This window comes from Meleagris gallopavo, chromosome 26, assembly GCF_000146605.3.
Source record: "Meleagris gallopavo isolate NT-WF06-2002-E0010 breed Aviagen turkey brand Nicholas breeding stock chromosome 26, Turkey_5.1, whole genome shotgun sequence".
NCBI classification, from domain to species: domain Eukaryota; kingdom Metazoa; phylum Chordata; class Aves; order Galliformes; family Phasianidae; genus Meleagris; species Meleagris gallopavo.
The window spans coordinates 1,223,619-1,247,673 of record NC_015036.2 but is presented as its reverse complement, the minus strand read 5'-3'; the positions used below and the strand labels follow the sequence as shown (position 1 = coordinate 1,247,673).

General features: G+C 46.2%; 1 protein-coding gene across 2 annotated transcripts in view; it reads left to right on the top strand.

The window, feature by feature from the left end:
• Positions 1-24,055, top strand: part of ARHGAP32 (Rho GTPase activating protein 32) — a 146,296-nt gene that overhangs the window by 87,013 nt on the left and 35,228 nt on the right. For both annotated transcript variants that reach the window (XM_031556858.1, XM_010723589.3), the window contains 5 exons: positions 4,008-4,145; positions 5,879-5,971; positions 7,562-7,684; positions 8,890-8,967; positions 14,902-14,983. In XM_031556858.1, the coding sequence (XP_031412718.1) occupies positions 4,008-4,145; positions 5,879-5,971; positions 7,562-7,684; positions 8,890-8,967; positions 14,902-14,983 (514 nt within the window). The remainder of the gene's footprint in view (positions 1-4,007; positions 4,146-5,878; positions 5,972-7,561; positions 7,685-8,889; positions 8,968-14,901; positions 14,984-24,055) is intronic.

Here is a 24,055-nt window from a genome sequence, read left to right as displayed (position 1 = left end):
AAATGGAAAAGGCTTTAGGGTCAAGCTGGAATAACACACAGAGCCCGAGACCAGACAGCTGTAAAAGTCACCGCACGGCCGAGTTGAACCCTTCTGGTGGGTGCTGGCTCTTTCCCAGCTATTCAATACGTGGTGTTCCCTTTCTGCAGGGTCAAACTGCAGTGACTTTTGCCATGCTCTTTCATCTCGTTCTCTGCTCTCAGTCTCCACGTGGACTGGTGAGGTTCATGGGAGCGTCCGTGTGATTTCTCTCAGGAACTGAGCATTTGAACCAGAAGAGAAAGGTCTGCTCCTGCCTTAACATAAATAAATTGTAGGTGCTGCAGAGAAAACAGGCTCAGGCCGTGGGACGGGAAGGCTGTGCGTGCTGGAGCTCAGCATAGCACCCTGTCTGCCTGGAAGATGCATTGATGGACAAAAGGGAAGGGTATCTGGGCAGACTTAAACACTTTCAGCTGGAAACAGTCCTTTGCTTTCCCTTACAGTAGGGACAGCATATCTGTAAGTGTATTATAAAACTTGGGTGTATCAGGTTTTTAAGTGAATCGCATCATAGATGTGGAGGAGAGGAAATGCTGTGCCCTTCAGGGCTGGGACAAGGGAGCAGGGAGCATCACCAGCTGGGCTGTGTTTCAGGAGCATGGAAACTTCTCTTGGCTGCATGTCATCCTCCTTGGGCTGTTTGAGCAGCAAAGCTATAAATGCTGCTTGTGGAGCTGTGCTTCAGAATCGTTGTCCCTCTGTATCCTGCGAGGTGCAGCCCATGTAGCCTTTTCCCATCTGTGATCTCAGAGTGGTGGTTTTACTAATGGAAGGTTCCAATCTCTGGCTCCATGGAATTTAAATCACCAGTTGGGTAATTTCGAATCATTCTTCTAGCATGACACTTCTTGCTTTGATTATGGGAGAAAAATCAGGAGCTCTGTGCAATATTCTGAAGTCTCGCCAGTCTTTCATGATGCATTTAGTCCTACACAGCCTGAAGGAGCACGAGAGAATGGAAGATCAGACTGTAATAAGGGAAGAAATGAACCAAAATTTTCCATTTTGTGAGAAATTCCCTAACTGTCATTGTGAATGTTTCTGTATAATGAAATTCCAAAAGAAACCTTTGGTTCTGTTCGAGAGGTTTTGTGTGTTTCTATGTCGAAGCCAGCAGTCAGTTTTTTCCTTTTAAACGTAGTGATGGCCCCTTTTTTGGCATTACTGACATCTTCATTTGGGACTTGATTTTTTGTCTTTGTGAAATGTGTCATACCCAGTTTGTAACTGAAAGCCTGAGTTCAGGAAATCACTTGTCTGTGTGCTTAGCTTCACCCCTATCCTTGCATCCTAGTGGAGTTAATGGGATATCACATGCTTGTCTGCATCTGGGCCATCAGTAAGCATTGCAACTGCAATTGGAAATTAGATGGTGGTCATCCATTGGTTTGAATATGGAAATAAAATAGGAAGGAGCCATTTCTGCTTCTTGGATGCTCTCTGCTCGAGGCATCAGTGCTGCTTAGCTTTGCTGTGAAATACTTTAGCTTCAAACATGAGGTTGGCAACATGGGACGGAATTAATAGTAGCTTTCTTGATTCTGCTGTGTTATTAACTCTCTATATTAAAAAAAGAAACCCTCTGAAACCTGAGAATTTTCAGGAAATGGGAGCAAGATCTACAATTTTTGTACTGGAGGGCTGTGGGAAGCACTGAGCATGGACCAGTTCTCGATTGCTGCATTGGTTCCTTCCTGTACAGTAATTGCATCCCTTGTAAATATGGCCATCTTATTTTTACTTAAACGTGTATAATTCAGGCTCCAAATCTGCACAAACTTTGTTTCAGGCAACTGTTAGGACAGTTCAGAGCTTTTGTGCGTACACTTTTTAATTAATTTATGATAGGCTTTAAGCTGTGGGTCACTGGGAAATATATTTAGGAGCTGGGATAACTTTCTGTTGGGTAGAAATGTGTGTTTTTCCTCCTGAAATCGTGTTCCCTCCCAGCACACCATAGGCACTGTCCTTTTGGGTGGGATGGAAGGAGTCCCATTCCTGTGAGACTTTTGTGACCCTCATGCACGAGAGCCTGAAGTCCAGGCTGTGTTGGGTGCTGGGCTGCAGCAGTTCTGTCTCCCCACATGCAGCTCCCCTGCCCACAGGCTGCAGCTTGCACGGTGAGCTCAGCTGTTGCTTAGCAGCTGCGGGGCTGCTGCAGCTGGAAGGAGAAGGAGCAGGGGTTCTGGGTTACCTTCCTGCACCAGGCTCACACTGCGACAGGGGTTGTGCAGCACGAGAGGAACCTCTGGGAGAGAAAAAGGGCCAGGAACTGTGCTGCTCGAGGTAAGCTGTCCTTGCTGGTTACTCAGCATCACGTCACTGCCAGCAGCTTTGCTCTGTGTTGGGCAGGGGGATGGATGCATCTCGTGGCACATGAGCAGAGCCCTGGCAGTGCAGGCTGCTCTGCATGCCCTGCCTCTCTGCATTTGACTCCTGCTGCCTTCACGGATGACAGCAAGGCTGCGAATCCACAGTCCAACATTTACCATCTAAATGTTGTGAATGACAGAATTGTGACCGTTTGATGAATAGGTTTGTTTTTGCATGGGCAGCATAGGAGGTTGTGCTGAGATGTCTGGGTAGGGGCAGCAGGCAGAAGCAAAGAGCAGATTGCAGGGATTTCTCAGTCTGCTATTTGCTACACTGGTGACCAGACCACGCTCAGCTGAAGATCGTGCTGGCAACTTACCAACAGAGCAAGAGCACTTGCAAAAAAAAGATGGCAGAACTTGCAGTCCTGTTTTGCGTTGGTTTTTTGTTTGTTTGTTTTTATTTTTTCCTGTAGACTAAAAGTGAAGTGACTTTTAGAAATCAGTAGGAATTTATGTGTTGTATAGATACTCCCTCTTGTGTAAATACAAATCACTACTTTGTATTGAAAGCAGAGTTTATAGGTATAGGACACGATCCGGAGTTCCGTTAACTTGGAGGAAAATATTGCACTGAATTGTGGGCTGTGTGTTTACAATTTCTCTACAAGCTTTGGCTGTTAGTAGAAAAGCAAAGCTTTTGGTTGGTGTTTGTGGAACTTGGAGCGCATGGATGCTCTGCCTGACAGCTTCAGTGCTGTGCTGCAGGGCTGGGCTGTTGGCTCTGCTGCTGTCCTCATCCTTTCCACGGCTGTGAAGCCTCTGTGGGAAACCTGACAGGGGATATCTTAGAAGGAGGGGAGGTTTGTGGATGTCCGTGGCCCCAGATTCAGAGTCCATGTCTGTAGAACAGAAATAGCATCATCTTCTGGGCTGCACGGCAGGATTAACCATTCGCCAAGAGCTCTGACCTGCAAACTGCTGCATTATTATGTTTTTTTTTTTAACTTGATCATAATAGGCTGTGAAGCATTTAGAAATAGACATTAGATATTAAAAGCTTCATGGGGTAAATTATGTTGCGCTGCCATGGCCCCTTCCTTGTCCCCTCGAGCACTGTGCATCTTGTCAATGGTTTTAATTGGGGAAATGATATGCACTCAGGAGTAAATTTTCACATAGTGCTGTTATTCATCGTAGATTCTTTCCCCTTAAATTCAGCTGAAGATTTGCTTGAGGCACCTACAGAAATGTTGCAAGCCCCAGTGCTGCCTTCAGATCCTTGTTTGCATGATCTTCACCCGGTGCAGGATCTGATGTCAAGCTCTTTATACAACCGTTTTGTAATTTACGTTTGTGCAAAGACACCTTGTTCACAAAAATACTACAAAAATCCATCAGATGGGGCCGTTAACAGCTTTGCTGGGTCCCACAACCTCTGGGCCACGTGCAGCCCCACCGGTGTGTAATTAGAAGAGCGCTCACAATGCAAATTAACACACGTAAATATCGCTAAGGCACTTCCAGCACTTCCAAATGCTTTGCAAAACGGGATCTCCAGAGCTGTCTGCTGCTTCTGCCAGGATCATCACTTTCCTCATCCCAGCGGCCCTGGTGGGTCTGTAACCACATGGGGCCGTTCTCTCTGTGCAGGGGAAGAGTTGGATCGTGAAGCGCAGCTACGAGGATTTCCGAGTGCTCGACAAGCACCTCCATCTCTGCATTTATGATCGGCGTTTCTCCCAGCTCGCTGAGCTGCCCCGCTCCGACGTGCTGAGGGACAGCCCAGAGGTAAGCTACCAGCTCAGGGAATGAGAGCAGGGCATCACTTCCAGCCTTTAACTTCAATGGCTTTAAAGGGAAACGGCCTGCGAGTTCTTACCTATCGGTGTGCAGCTGTGGAGAGCATCCAGAAGGAGGCTGTACTGTCAGTGCCTCAACCAGGATGCTGGTTTGCCTTGGGAAGCTTTCCCAGTGCTGTGGATATTTGCTGACTTAACTCAGTCAACGTTCCTAGGGAGTGATGCTGCTGAAATGCTGGATTGTATTTATAGCCTTGAGATCACTGAAGTTATCTTTTTAACGACATTTGCATTAGTGTCGTATTTAAATTGTCTTTAAAGCGTGAGCAGGAGGTTTTCCTTTGCTGTCATACAGACTTCACGTGCTGAGAATTGGAATCCTTCAGCTTCTTTGCTGTGGATAACTGGGGGATTCATTCACGTCCAAAATAATTTGCTGGGAAGTAGCAGGTGCATCTTGACTGCATCATTTTGAAAGACAAGGAGAGACAATGCAGTGTGTGGCCACAGAGGGTTATTTGAGCCAGCAGAGCATGACAAAACCGCCTCTGTTGGGCTGCAGGCTGGCTGTGGGAAGAGCCTGTATCCCAGTTACAGGCAGGGCCCGCAGCTTCATTTCACAGGTCACTTGTCTCTGGGCCCTGTGCTTGTGTGTTTGCCCCCTGCCATCAAGCACGGCTACGGACCGACCCTGACATGCTCTGTCAGAAGGGGAATGTTGCCTGTCTGAAATGGGAGATCAGAAAATTGAAGCCATTCTGAGCGTTCAAAGCAGAATCTACCCAGGATCTGTAAATCAGTGTCTGTGTTCTTTCAGTGCCAACTGGGTGAGGATTGATTGCTTTAGAACTGCACACAATGGTTGAAATCAGTCCCCTCCTGCAGACTATGGGGCTTCTGCCATTCAGCACAGAGGGTCAATAATGCTCTTCTATTGCTCAGCAGATAATGTGATTTATTGGTTGCTTTGATTTCATGCAAGTTCTTTCTGAAGAGAATTTAAAGTTATTAGTCTCTTAGCTTGAACAGAAGCAGCAATACTCAGGATAATGAATTTCTGCATTTTTTTAAATTATTAATTATATTGTAATCATTCCTTCCTCTTAAATCTTCATTTGTGCAGCTGATCAAATGCATTCAGTGTGTACTTTATGCCGTGAGGTGAAGACCTGCATCCTGTCTGTGAGCACAGAGGATGCTGAGCAGCTCTCCTGCTTTGTGGAATCTCATCCTGCAGCTGCGTGGTGTCCCGTGATCATTTCTGGTTTGAATTGACCACATTTGAGCGGATGTTTGAGGAGAACTCAAACAGTCCTATAAACTCTGCACTGTAATTCTGCTTCATAACACTGGCAGGGAAGCTTTGGGAAGACCTCACTGGCTTCTCTTTTATGATATCAGTGATGTGTATACGTGTGAAATTCACGGTGAGAGGAGGGCTGTCGATTCAAGGTATCTTTACAGGAGAAATTACTAAAAATCTACATATTTTATACCAAAATCCTATTGCCTTCATAGGGAGCTGCTGCTTTAGACACTTTTTTTTCATGTAGTCACTGCAACACTGAGTACGGTGTGCTCTACTCCAGCTGACAGATTTCTTTGCAAAAGTGAACGTATTTCTGTAACACTGGCCTATGCCAACGGATAACTAATGGTAATTCTGAAGGAGTCTCTCAAAGCTGTCGTGTGTTAACTCTGTGTGTTTCTTTCCTATTGCAGCTTGTCACCCACACGCTGATGGCTTACCTGTCCCGTCTCTCGGCCATCGCATGCAATAAGATCAACTGTGGGCCTGCCCTGACATGGATGGAGGTACGGAATGAAGCTCTGGTTGTTCTTTGTTCCCTGACTTTAGCCAGCAGAGTGAGCCACAGATGTGATCTCCTGCCTTTCAAGAGATGTAAACCTCCCAGATGTATCACTGGAATGCGGTCCTAAAAGCTTAAGTTCCTCACTACAGGTGTTTAGATGGCCACAAAAGGTGTAGTGTGAAAAGAATCAGATCAGGCATTATAAACATGCAAAGGATTTGTCCTATCCTGCTTGGGTTTTATAACCCAAAGATGTCATTCTCATTTTCACAAAGTAAAGGAAGGTGGCACTTTTGATGAACCAAGGGTTGTGTCAGCCGACCACCACCTCAGTCCTGTCCATGAGGTTTCCAAGGAATGGGTTACAGGAAAAGGACGGCTTACACTCCTTTTAGGGGCTGTCTCATTTCTGGTGTTTGTCCTCTTTCTTTCCCCCTTGTTATAGCTGCAGAAACAATAAATACGATCTGCTCCCATTTGCTGTCGCTGTTGGTTGAGCTGCTCAACAGAGCTTGCTTTGTGCTTGCAGTGGCACTGTTTGCATCTTGTGAATTGCAGCTGTAACTTTGGTTTCCCTCTTAACAGCCTTCTACCATCTTAAACAAGCAACATTCTTGGGCAAAGAGTGCAGGAGAGAATGGGGCTCAGTGGGCATTGGCACCTGTGTGCATCAGTGCCATTGCTGATCAGTCTGGGTGGGGATGTGTGTGTCTGCATTGCCTGCTGATACTCCTGCACACCAGGAGCAGAAACAACTGTGATTAGACTTGCAGTTCGTTATTAAATGCTCATGATGAGGGCTGAGTGCATTTCCTGCAGCTTTCCCTGCAGATGTGCTCCTCTCCATGAAATCCTTTGGGATGAAACAAATCTTGGAAACCTCCTCAGCATGAAGGGAGGAAGAAAATTAGAGGCAAAACTGAAACTGTGATAGCCTTTACAGCAACCCAGTAGAAGTAGAGATGGCAGCAAATGCCACTGGAATTGCTGCAGTGCAGTTTGAATTCCCTCGAATAACCTTTTCAATTAACTGAGATCCTTGCAAAACTTTACATGAGCACAAAAATCTGGAAGTTTTGATAGCAGCGAGGGTTGCAGCCGTGTTTTCTTAAAATAAAAAGAAATAAAAGGATGGGTGAAAACTGGAAGTGTCACGAGTTTCCAATTGACATCATTTCCCCTTATTCTGCAATTCTTCTTGAGCATTCGTTACTTTGCAGGGAATTTTTGTGGTCATTCTTGTATTGTCATTTTAAATGCTTAAGAAAAAAACAATACAGCTGTTAAAAGGAGGTGTGAGCATCCACTGTCTTGCTACTGTTTGTACACAGAGATGCACAGATACAGTGTTTTTGTCTTTGAGTGGATGGAGGGGATGTACGACCTTCTGAAATACTCCACGAATTGTTCTTCCCCTTTCTTTCTGTTTACTCTGCTCTGCGATGCCTCTCCGTGCTGCTCTGCTCTGGGGGGCCCCAAGCTGTGCTGTCTCTGTGAATCAGCTTGAAATCTCTGCCATGTATGAGCACCAATAAAATGCCTCCTCGCCTGTCCTCAGCTGCCTCACAGCCGCCTGCGTTCTTTGTTTCAGATTGATAACAAGGGGAACCACCTGCTAGTCCATGAGGAGTCATCTATTAACATTCCAGCTATTGCTGCTGCCCATGTTATTAAGAGATACATTGCCCAGGCACCGGATGAGCTCTCCTTTGAGGTAAATAGTTAAAGGCATTGGCATTCCTTGTTGTCGAGTGCAGTGTAATGTGTGAACCCATCAGGAATATACTCAGACACCTTCGGAATCACAGAATGGCCTGGGTTGAAAAGGATCTCAAAGATCATCTGGTTCCAACCCCCTGCTGTGTGCAGGATCACCAACCAGCAGCCCAGGCTGCCCAGAGCCACATCCAGCCTGGCCCTGAATGCCTGCAGGGATGGGGCATCCACAGCCTCCTTGGGCAACATGTAATGTTTGGTGAGGTGAAGCTTAGAAGATTCAGTTCAATATTAGACTTGCAGTGGGTTGGATACAGTGAGGAGTTCAGTCATCTGTAAAATATAGCTTTACTTGGCATTTGTATCTTTTGATTACTGCCAAGTATTCTAGCCTGGTCTCTGAGCAGCAGCAGACCCTGCACACACAGTGCCTTAAGTGCATTAAATCCATTCAGGACATGTGTGTACATGGACACAAGCCAACTGAATTATTCACAGGCCAGTTCTATACAGCCTATATCCCTATTCTAAACTTTTTAAAAACTTCTCCTCCCATGAAAAGCGAAGAACCAGATTGTCAAAAATTTGGTACTGAGGAGACATACAATAATCCATAGGTGTTCTGGAAATCGTGCTTGATGCAGAGCAGGAGCTGCTTTGAGGGAAAGCCCAGAGGAGTGGGCCCTGCAATCTTTGGGCACCCAGCTCTTCTATCCCAAAGCAGTGTTTTGTTCTATGTACCATGGAGCATCCATGGAGCATTCACTGCGTCATACAAAAAAGCGTAAAGGAAAACAGTTACTGCCCAAAGGAGCTTTTTTGTGATCACATTCTCAGCAGGAAGTAAAAATAGCAGTGATAGTCTATTGCTGCCAGGGCTTTGTTCATGTTCAAAATCAAAGCAATCATTCCTGCACGCCAAAGAACGGAGCTAATCAGAAAGACATGTGGGTCTGTCATCTTCCACGTTCAGATGTATGCAGTGCAGGATGCGGGCAGTTTGTTGGTGTCTCTGTATTAATATAAGCACTGGGATTGCAGTTCTACTTCCAGTTTTACAAAGGTAAATGTCTTTAAGAGCTGCGTTGGCGCAATTGCTCACAAGTTTTACAGTTTTTGCAGCGCAGAAGAATGCAGCCCTTTGAATTGTGCTTTCCTCCTGGCTGTGCTGAAGCTGGGATTGATGTTGCCAATCTCTTGCAGGTGGGAGACATTGTGTCTGTTATCGATATGCCACCAAAGGAGTTGACCACCTGGTGGAGGGGCAAGCACGGATTTCAGGTAGGCACAAGCTTCAGCCTTGATAGCACGCCTTAAATAAAGTCAGAAGTCCCAGCTTAGAGCTGCTCTGCCTGCACAGGATTATGAGCATAAACAGGTCCCCTGTGTTGGTGTAAGAGGACCTTGTTTTCCTTTTGCTCTAGGCTTGGGCTAGAGCTGAAATATGGTCTTTGTAGGAAATGGTCTCCTCACCAACTGTGCAGAGCAGGGACAGCTGTGACTCTTTGATGCTGCTGGCCTGATGTTAGGGGAGCTTTTACTGAGCCCTGTCTGAGACAGCTGACAGCTACTCAGGTTATACCATTCTTTCCACTATCTAAAACGAGCTCAGGCAGAGTGGAAAGGGCTCAGACAAAGGCAGCTGGTCAGACTGCCACTGACTTGGACAGGCCAACCAGTGTGTGCTTTCATGTCTCCATTTATTAGAAAGCATTAACATTGCTGCTCTCTGTAGATGCCAGCAGAGAGATTTGGGCTCAGTTTGCAACTTATCTGTGACTTAGGTACCAAAACTTCTGAGTTGAAATGGTGCTTTCCTTCCACAGAGTTGTTGTTCTGTTCAGTATATCTGTTCTGTATAACTGTTAATAATTAAGAAAAAAAAAAAAGCCTTAATTTGCAAAACAAAGTCCCAAAGCTGCTGTATGGGGGGGAACTGGCTTTGTCTCCTCACACTGCAGGAGTTTCAGCTCCTTCCAAGCAGGAAGGAACATTTGCTCTGTTGCTCCTCTGAGTAGGTGGGATTTTGAGTTCCTTCTGGAGAGGGTCAGAACTGACCACACGTGTATGTTTGGGCCTAGAAAGCCTTCTTGGTGTAGTGAGATGGACTTTTCTGTGCCAGACTCAGTGGTGGTTCTGCTGTCATTAATACCAGGGCTGTGTGCAGTTGGATCCCATCTGAATGGAATGTTACATACATTCTGTGTTCCCATTAGAGAGCACCTGAGATAGATACAGCTTTTGTTGCCTTTATATCTGGTGTGGGTGTTCTGATAATATCTCACTAAGATGTCCAAGCTGCTCTGACTTAATGATTAGTGAAGTGCTTTTGTGCTGCTTGCAGTGATCAACTACACTGTACTTAACTCTTGAGTGAATTGGTAAGAGAAAACAGAAATACACTGTGGTTTGTATATGAGCCATTATGCACAAAGCTGATTGCTTGCAAGTGTCTGTTGTCCCCACGTAGGATGTGGGTTCCATCACTCAGTGCAAGCTCCCTGCTTGCCATCAGCCTGCTAGAAACTGTGACTCGATGTGAAGAGCAGCACTGCTGATTAAAGACACGAGAGCCAAGGGAGCTGTTTTGCAATTTGCCACTGCCTTGTGCCTGAGGTCAGAGCAATCCTGTTGTGCCTTCATTGCATAAAGTTATGTTGATGAGCACTTGGGAAGCGTTCGTCATTTTTGTGACAGCTATCAAGAGATGAAAATTCTAGGGCTGTAGAGAGAAAGAGAGGGTTTTTTAACCTGTGTTTCAAGTTCAGGGCCCATAAGCTGTGAGTGTATACAAAGTGAATCTCCTGGTGTAACACAGGTTTTGATCCCACAAACTGCTGCAGTGAAAGGAGAATTCAGAAGGATGGGATATTTCTCTGGTGTGATGCACCTGGCCTAGGGATGTATTGCAGTTCAGTGCCATCAATTAATGCTTTAAAAAAAAGAGGATATAGGGGAAAGATTTTGTTCTGTAATATACAAAAGAACTGATGAAACTGTGTGACCTCTACAGAGTTGATTCCAGGTAAACAATTCTGTTCCCATTTAGGAACAACAGCCATCGTAAAAATGATCACAATCTGCTGAGCCAGTCATTTGAATTGATAAAATAAATCAGCAAAGTCCATCTTGCCAGATCGCTGAGATTCTGAGATCATCTGCGCTGCAGGGAGCAAAGACTTGCTTGTAATGTCATGCAGCCTGTGAAATGCACACCAGTGCACTGCTGGGGGTATGGAGCTGCTCGAGGGGAGGCTCTGAGCACTGTCTCCTGTTATCTCTAGGCAGGTTGTCAGTAGCACAGGTGGCTGTGCTTCTGGCAGGGGTGGCACAAGGAGAAGATGTAGGACGACCCGTGGTTGGTAGGTTCCAGTTTTTGGAATGCCCTGTAGCAGTCTGGTCTGTGATGGAAGTATTTGGGAAGCGTTTCAGGTGATGGCCTTTGCATGGCAAATTCACACTGCGGGATGGAAAATGGGTAACAGAAAGCTGCAGGAGTGCAGCTCAGTGGGAGTGCAGTCATCTGCAAGGAGCCACGGGCCATCATATGCAGCGTCATTCAGATTTGTCTTACCTCCATCTTGGTGTTTTCTTTTCTCTATTTTGATGATGCATATTTTTAATGGAAAGCACAGTAACAGGATGTGAGTCTGGATGGATAACGTGGGTAAAATCACCTCGTGTGGGGAGGCACACACCAGAAGAAGATGATCAGAGTGGAATCCCAGGCAATAAGAGGTCCTTCCAGGAGCGTTGGAGCTGGCTGCCAGGGCTGTCCTTCCTTCAGAATATGAGAAGGCTTTGATTGCTTTATTTGCACACCGTTTGGTGTGCTCCCAGATCTCGTCCTGACCTGGAAAGCTTTGACCATCGATGAACTTTTGTGCCTACAGGTGTCCGGAGAAACCAGACCTGGCATGGTGCAGATATGCTCCATTTGAACCGCAGCTTTGATTCAGTATGGAGGATGGTTTGTGCTTTGCCAGCCCAAGTGACTCCTTGGGAATTTGTCTTTCTGTTTCCTGTTGCAGTTGCAGGCACCTTTCTCCCAGTATCTGATCTAAGGACTGCATTGCAAAGTAGTTAATCCTGCGCAGAACAAAACAACCCTTTAGGCTCTTTATCATTTTCCCTGGTTAAAGTACAATCATTTTTAAGATGTTTTTCCTCTAGCTTTTTTCGTTTCAAATGCCCTCTGTGAGTCACTGCTTTCATTGTAAGATTGTTACCTAATTTACAGCCACCTCCACAGTAACAGCCTCCCAGCCCTCTTTGTTCTCTTCTTCTTTTCCTTCATGCTTTGTCTTTTCAATCAGTGTCAGTTAGCTGAATCATCAGAGACAGGCCCTCTTCTGATGCACAACTGCCTTCCGATGTTGTTAATAATTCTGACTTTGGGGTATGGCTTCATTAGTTGCACTGCTGCACAACAGCAAGCTGCCCAGCTGCTGGGGGTGGCACGAAATGATGCACAAGAATGTGTGCAACCAGCAGGAGATCGGATGCTTTTGGAACCCTTTGTGATTTACAACTAAGAGAAAAAAACTGAATTAAATTTAATCCGTGTTTTAGCCTCTGTCAAGACCAAAATGCAATCAAAATGTCTCAAACAGTACTTTATTTGACATTTATGTTGCTGATACGTTCCCATTCATTGGAATCCCCTCCTCCAACACTGACAGTGGTTACTGTTAGTTTGTCTTTCCCATAAAACCTCCACCATCTTCCAGTTTTGGCAAAATCTGTGCAAAGAAATGATGTGGTAGCTGCTGTAGAAATGTGTGCACACAGCAGCAGTGTGTTTTCCTCCCTCGGTTCAGGCGTGAATGATTTTTTAACCTTCACATGACCTTGTATTTATCTAAATATATGTTATCCTTGCTATTAATTTTCGTACGTTGCCAAATCCTTTAATCCTGGCCCCAGCACCAACAGCGCCTTGCTACATCTGCTGAGATTAACTCTTGGACTTAACTCATGTATTTATACAAAATCATGGAGAACTTTCCATGCAGGGAGAAGCAGCATCAATTAAGAGGGTGGGAATGAGGCAGAAGTCATAGGTGATGACCCTGCAGATGATCTCCTGGGGATCATTAAGAAATGTCAGGATAAATAAGTCAAAAAAATGCAAGCTGTCAGCTGTTAGCAGGAAGTTAATGTCAGAGAGTTTGTAAGTGCTGAGAGAAGTGAGAATTCTTTCCCTTAGCATTGTTCATTGCAATTATTGGTTCTGAACATGGCAAAAAATGGGATGTAGAAGCAAGCATCACGTTATATCTAGGAGAGCTTTAGAGATATCTCAGAGCAGTGACACAGCCATCCCAGCCATGTTTCATTTCAGAAGTCATGGTTGGCATTTTGTATTGCACCGAGAAACAGGAAAGACATCAAACCTCATCTCTATTCCTCCTAATCTAAAAGTTGTCTCCTGCATCTCTTGCACAGGAAATTTCCTAGAGAGACTCTTAGCTGTAGAGCAGTGTTTTAAAATACACATGATGTAATTTGTTTAAGCAGCAGTACTTCTTGCATATTTGCCAATCAGCATTTTTCTCCACGTCTCCAGGGAGAACTAGGAACAGTCTCCTAGGCTGAACTGTTCGCCTGGGCACAGCGTGCATGGCACAGGCATGCATGGCACAGCGTGCATGGCACAGGCATGCATGGCACAGCGTGCATGGCACAGGCATGCATGGCACAGCGTGCATGGCACAGGCATGCATGGCACAGCGTGCATGGCACAGCGTGCATGGCACAGCGTGCATGGCACAGGCATGCATGGCACAGCGTGCATGGCACAGCGTGCATGGCACAGCATGCATGGCACAGTGTGCATGGCACAGGCATGCATGGCACAGGCATGCATGGCACAGCGTACACAGCACAGCGTGCACGGCACAGGCATGCATGGCACAGTGTGCATGGCACAGGATGCACGGCCCAGCATGCATGGCACAGTGTGCACGGCACAGGATGCATGGCACAGGCATGCATGGCACAGGATGCACAACACAGCATGCATGGCACTGCTGCTGGTTGATTGGGAGCTTACTGGTGAAAATCATTGCAGAGTAAGAAAGAGTTCCTTTCTCTTGGGGACAGGAGGGAGTTGTACAAGATGACTCAATGGGGAGAGCCTTCTGCCAGGCTCCTTGCCATGCGTTGTTGCAGCACTGGAGCAAAGTGTGGCTGCAGGGCTGAGATGATGCTTTCAGATCACATGGGGCAGGAGATGCTGCTGCTGGCTGAGCTCCTACCTCCAGCCAGCACTCTTCTGTGCTGTGCCATGCTCCAAAGAGAAGAAGGGCTGGAGAGGAGGACAGAGTTGTTGCTGCCTGGGAGCAATGTGAGACCTGGAGTCCTGCTGCTGTTAGAGGTTGTTCCACTGCACCATGCTGCTCCTTCTAGAAATAGCTGGGTTTATTTCTAGTCAAATTACTTTTGTTATTTACAGAATAACTCATTTTACTCCTTGTAGATGTTACTAAACCTCTTCTGGTTGGTGGTGGAATTCATTTTAACTAAAACCACATCTAAGCTGTCTAACAAGATGCTTAAATGTACTTGATTTGAATGCTACAGGAATATCAGTTACCCACCTTCATCAGGTTGTGCACGCAATTAGGACACTCAGAACCACTTTGCATAAAGCACTTTCTCCCTGTTTACTATAGGAGAATATGCATTTTTCTGCAATGGGACTACATAGACATGCAAAAATATTTACCCCAGTTTTGTAAAGGAATACAGTGTCAAAGAGCTGGTGAATATACTGTTGTGAGAGTGGAAAAAAATCAGGTGTTGGTGAGATTTGAGTACAGATGACTGAGATGCTAAGAGCTGAACAACCTGCCTCATCATTAGATTTCTCATTGCACGCACAAGGAGCACAGCTGAAGTCTTTCCCTTCAGTTCCCCTTTGGTGTAGGGCTGTAAGGCATTCTGTCCTCTCCCTGCCCCATGCACAGAAGTTGACCATCTCTGTCCTGCGTACAAGCATAGAGAACAGAACAATTATTTGGTTTGTGGACTTTTTGACTGCAGCATTTTGAAGAATGATGACTCTTATGCAGTCTGGTTTGTGTTGGATGAGGTTGTGGGGCATCAGGAAAGCACATCCCGAAGAAAATGTTATGTGGTTGTTGGTTGAACAGTTCAGATCTTAGAAACACTGCATTCAGTACTCTGCCTCTCTTTTTGTTCTTATCACAGGTTGGATTTTTCCCTAGTGAGTGTGTTGAACTAATTAACGACAAAGTTCCTCAGTCTGTCACCAATTCGGTGCCAAAGCCAGGTATGTATGTTGCGTTTTAAGGTGCAGTGAAGTGAAATGGAGTCTTTTATCTTGTGTTCCATGTTTAACACCTCCTTTGTACGCCCTATGTCTTACTCTGTGTTGATCATCCTTTATGCGTTCCACTGCTGCCCTTTCTCTATGTTGACCATCTGCAGGTTCCTCCTCTCTCAATGGTACCCACTGCTAAATGTCTTACATTACTAAATGTCTTGTATGGTAGTAGCAGTGTTCATCTCTTGCATGGTCTGAAAGACTTCAGGCACGTGAGAACATAAGGTTCCTGCAGCAATCCATGTAGCTTCCCAGCTCTTGGTGTTTTACATTCGTGTTTGTGCTTTGGAACACACCAGTGGTCCAAAAATGCTTTTGCTGATTTAGGTGGAGTAGATTAATCAGGTATTGCAAGCTGCTTTCTCTTTGGAGTGTGATGGAGGAAGTCAGCTAGAACAGAATTGGGATCCTCATTGCCTCCGTTCTGGGTATACAACTCCATCCACTCCTAGCACCCTTTGGCTCTGTGTGAAGTACAGGCAAACCAACAGCAGCTCTGCTGATGGAAGGGAAAATCAGTAGGAGATGTAAGCTGTCCTCCTCCTATTATTATCCTAGTGTGTGTTGGAAGTGCTTACAGGTGTACGTGCTGGGATGTCCATCGAATTTACTGGTGCTGAAGCTTTTGTTTTACCCCTCCAGTTTCTTATCCACAAGTGTTTGTGTGTGTGTGTTTATCTTCTGTACCATGAGAAGCAGTTTGAAATTGCTGATCTGTCCCAAAACGTTTTGCAGCAGGCATGTTGAGCTGGAGAGCTGCTTAACGAGTGTTCATCTGTTTTCTTTATTTTAATGATGATCTTATCTTACGAGATAGCTGGTTTGATGTGCTGCAAACAGATGCAATTGCAAAGTCTGATTTTTACTGCAGGAAATGCATTTTATCAGGTCTTGTGTTAGGACGTGGAGCTTTCAGGTTCAATGGTAGGAAGTCACGAGCACCCTAAGTTATCAGCCTGCTGCATTCATCTGCATTCTCCAGTTCAGGAAAATCAGTTTGGCAGCTTTTGTTATTCCTGGGAGCATGCAAATTTGTATTGGTTGGGATCAGTGTCAGAGATCACTGGCAGTTGGAGGCAATGCAGCAGGTGGTCATTCCCTAAGGGCAGTTCCTCCTGTTGGATGCTGAGCTCCATGCACTGTGCTCAGTCCCTGCTCTGTGCTCTGTCAGCTGCAGCATGGTAGATGAGGGAGCCTTTATACACAGGCCGAGCTGATAGAAACAATCATAAGTGAGTGTTTATTGTTAAATATGGCTCAGGCAATTAAATGTCATGAACTGCTAGTGATCAGATCCTTGCTATGCTTTAATGAGAGATAACGAAGTAGCATAGATCAATAAATTCTCTTTGCCTTTAACAAGACGCTGGGGGGTGGATTTCCTCTGTCAGTCCAGGGAAATGTTTGCTACAAAGTTATAACAAAAGCCTGAATCCTATTAAAAGTAATATGACGAGATATATTGCCAAGCCATGAGGCTGTCCCTGCTGCCCTTCCCTGGCAGTCATTCCAGGCATGCAATTAAAGGCAGAAGCAGCACAGTGCGAAGGCTTCGCATGCATGGACTGCTAGAGCAAAAGTTGCAGCTGTTTCTGTAATCCTCCCCTGCCCTTCCTTTGCAGGCAGAATCTGTGATACCGTATCACTGCAGCGTTGCACTCCCTGTTTTCTTTCCACCTTGGATGTCAGTGCACTGTGTGGTGGAGGCAGATGGCTCCAACTCTCCCTTGCTTGCTGCAGAAGTTGGGACTGGAGGCAGCTGGAAGGAGTTTGGAGCAGTCGTCCTCCTGTGGTTAAGCACGTTGAATGTTGTGCTGCAGAACTGGAGGGCTGGAGGGAAAAAATGATGTGTGAAAGAGAGAAGGGGTGAGAACATCAGGGAGGAGGAGAGAGTTTCAGTTTGCTGCTCTGGGTTCCCACAGCTGCTGTGTCAATACGGGCAGGAGGGAGGCACAGGGCAGCAGTGAGGTGCTCGAGTAGCATTGCTGCAAAGCGTGCAGCTGGGTCTGCCAAGGAGCCGCACTGCTGGGATGATGCAGAGCTTGCTTTTTGCTCACCCAGTGCATTTAATGCCTTTTAATCTGCAGCTTATGCGTATATGGGATATTTTCCGTGCACTTTAGTATCCACATAAACTAATTTCCTCCCTTTGGATACATTTTAAACATGAGATTGGCTTTTCCCCTGGAATAGAGACTTTCCTAAAGGGAACCACTTGGAGCTTTTGACCTTCCCTAACATTGTCAGGGTCTTTCATCCAGAATTAATGTTAAGTTGTAGATGTGGGGTTGATAAGACGTGCTTATCAGCATCCAAACTTTATTTTCTTTAATCAAAGTATGGTGTGCAGAGCTTCCAGGACATGTTGTATCTGCAGCATAAAGCTCTTTGCCTTAAAGGACTTTACAAATGTAGGACTGCTTGTGCTGTTTAATTGTCATAGATTTGGCTGCATTGAGTAATGTAATGAAAAGCAGATGGAAAGCAAAGAACTTCCTGCCCTGTGTTTTTACTGTTATTTACAGAAAGAGGCTTTGATTTGCAGAAGTGATGAGGGCAACATTTTAATGGACCCATAAAACATTGCAATGGTCTTAAATCCAGTACCAATAATGACAGAAGTTCAACTGGAAACAAAAGGCAGCAAAAGGGAGAGGAGCGCTGTGCTGAAGTGCAAACTGCTTCTCGAATAAGTCTTTCCATGGGCTGTGGAAGCCCTAACTGTACATTTGGGAATTGCCCGTGGGTTGTGGCTGCATTTCCTCTTCTTGTCCAGCTCTGCCCAGCTCTGGCTGTCTCTCTGCAGCAGTGTCTGTGTGCTTGTGCTCTCCCTGCTCACTGCTTTGCACACTTAGCTCTGCCAGGCAGTGTGTCTCAGCTGTCTGTCTCACCCCATTTGTTCTCATAACCGTGGGCTGGCAGTATTTAAAACCTCCGACCATGCTTCACCTCATCCATGCAGTTTGTCCCATGCCTGGAGGCGCTGGCGTTGCTGTTGGTCTGTAAGTGTGCTTGCTGGTGGGGAGCATCTTGTTCCAGGTGGGACACAGCTGCAGTTATCGGTGTGACAGTTTGAGCTCAAGTGAAGAAATAGGGGGTAAGAAGGTAATTTTTTTCCAAAAACAGTGTTTTAAAAAACTCAGGGATAGTTCTCACCCATCCTCCATCCTGCTCAGGGCAATGGAGTCAATGGGCCCAACAGCTCTACCCACGTTTGTGGAGGATGTTTTTCAAATTCTTCTCTTATCCACTCATTTAATTCAGATTTAACAAGGAGATGTGCTCTTATTATATGAAATCAAGGGTATGTGAAGGGGTGTTTATTTAAAAGATGGAGAAGAATAAGGTGCAAATAGATGGGACGTGCTGCAGATGGCAGGGCTGAACAGCCATTTGACACTGATGAGTGCATAATGTCTTAATTAGTGTTTTTACAAGAAAAATATGGAAAGAAAATGTACCTAATTAGTACCGTTCTCGTTAACCTTCAGCAAACAAACTGTTTCAATAAAGCTAAATTAAATGAAAATGTTACTGAGGCAATGCAGGTGCTGTTTGCAGGGTGGAAGAGGCAGGGAGCAAACACACAACGCACCCAGGGCTCCCAAAGCAGTCCGTGGTCAGAAGACAGAACACTGCTGTCAGTACAGACAGACCTAAGGACCAGTCCTCGAAGAAATCTTGTTTTCTCAGCTCCTATGGAGTGAGAGGACAAAGGTTTGGGGATGAAAGGTCAGCATGCGAGGCTGTGCAGTGTGCTGGTGGTTCCTCTGAGCTGGGAAGGGACCTCAGAAGGGCAGTGCCAGCATTGCACCACTGCTCTGACCTGGGGGGGGGGGATGACATTTCCTGGGCTTTGTGTCTTCTGCATTCCATCCAAACACGGAGCTCAGGCTGGGGCAGCAAGGGCTGAGTCTGCCTTGTGTGCAGTGAGTGATTTTGGGGGGGAAAAACCACTGACGAGAGGAAAACGTGCATCTTAGGCAGTGAATGCAGGGAACGGAATGTAAGATAAAGCAGCTGCCTGCTTTAGCTCCGCAAGAAATGGAGGAAAGCTGAACAAATGGCTAAGAAAACCATTTATGCACGTAGCAAATTTACAAATTTCTGAGGTATTCTTAATTATTGCCGCTAATGGATCAGCATTGTCTGTTTATGTAAAGACACACTACAACTTCCAGCCCCGTTTCTGACTCAACAAAGTGCTTAACCATAAACACATGCTTAGCAGGCACTGCAAGGACTGCAAACAAAGCAGAGGTTTGGCTGTGCTGCTCAGCAGGGTGGGCCTTGTGCAGAGTTCAGGCATGCCTAGTGTGTTGTTTCTGAGCTGGGACACGCTGGGTGGGGAATTCCTGGATCCCAATGAATTTCCAAAGCATACGTTTCTTTCTTCCTGGTTTCCCCCTTGTTTCCATCTCTCTGTTCCCTTTCTTCCCCCTGCACACACCAGGCAGTGGCACTGATGCTCTGAAGGATATCCAGGAATCCAAAACAAAGCTCAGTCTGACACGTGCTTTTGTCAGAAGCCCTTTGGACATAAGGCATAACACAGCAGGGAAACAAAGCAACTGTTTCTCAGCCTCTTTTTAGGTCCTGCCAGTGCTGATGTGAGCCTCCCAGCAATATCCTATTGCTGTGTCTGCAAACGTCCTGTTTTGCCACTGAGCTCTCACTTACACGCACAGCTCCTTCTGGGATGTCGCTGGGATGTCATAAATCAGTCTTAAAATTGGATATGCAAATACTGTTTGTGTGCCTATCTATAAAAAAAAGCAATATATATGTGTGCATGTAGAGATGCATACGTACTTTCCCTGTGTACACACCTCCAGCCCGTTGGCATGGAGATGGGGCTGTGTTACCATGGTAACGGGGATGCAGGGCTCCAGCTGCTGTTCTGCTGGAGAGCACAGGGTGGGCGATGCTGCTTCCTGAGCACTGGAGGAGGAGATGCACTTAGAAACTAACAGCATCTCTTAAAGGAGCTCTGCCTGCAGCTCCCAGCCCTACCAAAGGTGCGCAGGCTGCAGCTGTGTTTAATTCTGTGTGATTTTTGTTTAAATCTCTGTGATTCATCCTCCAGCATTGGCCAAACTCAGTTGTGATCTATTCTGTGTATTTCTAAAAGCTCTGTTTTCAGTGTGAAAACTGATTACAGCAGTGTGTTTGTGTAACGCACGTGTGTTTGTACCAGAAGTGAAGGCTGGACGTGTGCTGTGATCATTGCTGAGGCAGCCCTATTCCTGCATCCACCTGCATCCTCAGCAGCCCCACTTCTCTGGGAATTTAGGTGTTTTCTTGGCTCGTCTCATCTGACCTCACCTTTTTTGCTGTTTTTCATGACCTTATCACATCACTGATTCTGCACACAGACATTGCTAGGAAAGACTGCTTCCTTTTGGACCATGTTCTGGAGGAAAGAACTTGCTTGAATAAGAGAGAAAAGAAATGTGGTTAAATACTGGAGTTTTCTGGCACTGTAAATGCTCCTAATGCATCCATGGTTGCACAGAGAGAGCAGAAAACAACTTTTTGTACTTCAACTATCAGTCTTCTTGTGGTTCCTATGTGCAAAGCTGCCCCTGATGTCCCAATGCTGAAATCCACGTCTCTTCTCCACTGCTGTCTTCTAGAGTCACCAAAGGAAGAACTATTTTTCAACCAGGCTTTAAGACTTTATTTCACTTCTGTAATGAGAGGTTTGTTGGATGCTTACTTCAAAAAACAAATTTATTTAGCAGTATTTTGCAGGTAGTTTGCATTTTGAGGGCAGCAGCGTGCTGCCTGCCTGCTCCTGCAGCATCTCTTCAGCCCCATTTGGGGGAATCAACTGAAACAAAGTCCTAAAAGTGAACAAATATCAGATATTTTTTTCTGCAGCCTGTGACTGTGAGAACATCCTTTTATCTGTAACTTGTTTTTGAATTCAGCCTCCGGTGCCAAACCTGAAATACTGACCACATAAATGCAATCTATAAACCCCAGGCTAGCTCATAAAGTGAGGGATGAGCAAGAATGTTAAGTGTTGCAGATAAAATTCCTGGGGACACACAGCATTAGGAAGTCAATGTTTTTTCCTCCTTAATCCTTTAATCCTTGACTGGTGCAGCTGTTTGTGGCAGTGGTAGGAAGCAGAACTCCCACATTTGGGCAGTGTTTGTAGGCACCCACGGATGTGCTTCTTGCCCACAGACTCTGTCTGGAGTCTTTGGTAATGTTTGCAGTTGATGTGGTGTTGGCACTGTGGAAAAAAGAGAGATTTGTAGCGTTTTGTTGGTTTTGTCGTGATGGTTATCTGGTGTTTGTGAGTAAACCGATTGAAATTCTCTTCAGAAGGGCTGGATGTGACGTTTCCCTCCAGGAGAACAGAGGTTTGGGTGTTACAAAAGGCTCTGTGGTGTGGGGGAAGAGCTGCAGGAAAAGCCTGTGCTACACCAAAAGGGCATCTGCGTGTTCTGGGGAGCCGAGGTGGGGAGACGGATGCAGTTTGGTTTTTCTGTTTCATTCACAGCATTTTTTTATTCTTTTTTTTTCCTTTTTAGCTGAGTTTCTAGGTCAGCTCCAAGACCTGCCCGTCCTCTCCTTCCCTCCCAACCCCCACACCAGAGAACCTTTGTAATTGCAGAAACAAACGCCGTGTGTGCAAAGCAAGCGCTTGACAGGCATCAGTTGTCTCACGTGAGCACTGCCTGTGCATCACGTGCACGGAGAGCAGAGGGCTGAGAGCTCTGCACCTTGTGGCACAGTGACAGCACAGGTGTGGGACAGCAGTGAATGAGGCCTCTGTGTCCAACCTGGGCCAGATCCACGCTTGTGTTTTTCCTGGCATAGCCTGTCGTGCTGTAAGGAAGAAAAAGGTAGCAGCCCTGTGCTCAGGGAGTGAGTTCTGCTCACTCATGGGGAGAAGGAAGATGCAGAGTGATTGACTTTAGTAATGGGGAGGTCGGTGGCCCTGCGTGTGGCAGGGGGGGTTGGAGATTCATGATCCTTGAGGTCCCTTCCAACCCTGGCCATTCTGTGATTTCTGCACTCCCTCTGTGCCAGTTCTTCTGGGTGAGATCACTGCAGGCTCTCTGGGAGACCCATAGGTGATAGCTTTGAGCTCCCAACATTTGAGGGGTGGATGTGTGGTGAGCCTGGGCCGTATTTCTGGGGGTGTCTGAGCTGGAAAAGGAAAGCAATAATGGTGGTGTATGAATCAGTGCACAGTCTGTGTATCCCGTCAGTGATATGAAAGCACTGCATTAGTGCTTCTCTCATGGAACTGAAGGTACTTGCAGGGGGTGGTGCTGGGATGGCCATGCCCAGTGCTCTGTGCTCCTTCTCACTGCTCTCCATGTGTTCCAGTTGGGAGTTCTTGTTATTTTAAAACGAGGCTTTTTTCCTTTCTCACAAGCTCTGTCAGAGTGGGACTCGGCTCTAAGAATGGTTGGCTTGAGCAGAGCTCTGTGTTTGTGCTGAGAGCTCTGAATTCCTGGCAGAAAGGTGGTCGGTTCTGCTCTCCTTTTCCGTGCATAATTGTGAATCATTCCTGACTAATTGGATGAGTGCAGGAGCCAAGTTGTTGAGCCACAACAGAAAGCTCTCCAGGTGGCTTTAGCCCTGGCTGGTGGCTCTGACCTCTCCTGGCAGTGGCACGTGGAGTCACACAGGGTCATAGCGATGCTCACATCAAACCTCTGCTTACAAGCTTCTGCTGTGTGCAGCGCCCTGCCATCCCTCCTTGCCTCTCTGCTCTCCCTCCCTCCCCCCAGCAGCGGCGTTAAGCTGCAGCACAGCAGAGATCACAGCACTGCTCCGGCCTGTAGGGTTTGCCCCCCTTCAGCTTGTGTCTATGATTAGTCTGGAAGACTCAGCTGATCTGAAGTTTCATCTGCAGGATTTCATATAAGAACTCGTGTCGGTGTCGTGCTCATTCTTCTTCAGCACTGAATCCTGTAACTGCAGCAGAAAGCTTGCATCAAATTCTTTGACCTGTTCTCATGGGAACTTGCTTTTGCTAAAGGGAAGGTGAGTGAAAGTCCTCTCCTCCCCACTTGTTTTGTGTCATTCTTAACTGCTTTTTTTTTTTTTAAATGAAATATTTGAATGAATAAAATATTTGGAAGTTTTGTTCTGTGCAAACCGGGGCAACTTGCTACAATGCGTTGAGTCCTACAGTAAAAAAACCAAAGAAGCAGACTCGTTATCCTGTCAGTTTTGAACATCTGTACGACTGCTCTGCAGCCCTGTGCGGGCTGATTTTCTGTTCTGAATTGCTGTGCGTGCCTTCTGCCTGTGAATTTTGGATAGCGTTGCTTCTCTTGCATCCGTTTGCTGTTTGTGTTGGGATTGTAGTGATGGTTAGCAGTGGGTTTGATAGGAAGAACGTTCCTGGTAGCAGGATGTGGGTTCTGGATGTGCAGTGGTTGTACCTGGGCACACAGAGCCGGATTCCAGCGGTCACGGTTGGCTGCTAAGGAAAAAAGAAAATGTGATGTGGTCAGAGTCCAAGCAAAACGATCCAGCAGTAAATACTGAGTAAGTAGCTGGAGAAAAGTGTTATTAGGAGATATGAGTCAGCAAGCAATTCTGAAAATAACACATTTGAACACCGAAAGAAGTGTTTCACCTCCTGACGATCAGCATGTCTGCATACTTAGAAGCAGATTCCTCTTTAATCTCCTGACCCTGAGGTTTCCCAACTGATCCAGTGAGCCCACGGTTCTGAGATGGATTGATGAAGTGAACTGAGGAGCTGGGGGTCAGCGTGGCTCAACAGAGCACGGCATTCATTCCTCAAGCAGATGCAGGTAATGCCATTCACTGGAGAGAAGCGGGGCTGCGGGGCTCAGCCCTGCCAGGTTTTGTCCCCACTGCCCTGCGTGCCTTCTGCTCGGGGCTGGGGGTGCTGATACAGTCGGGGTTGGGAACGAGGCTATAAATGAGGTCACTGCAAAACGCTCCGTGTCGTTTGGCTTTGGTTTTAAACAACAGACCTGGGGAGAATTTGGAACAGAAATACTTTTTTTTTCT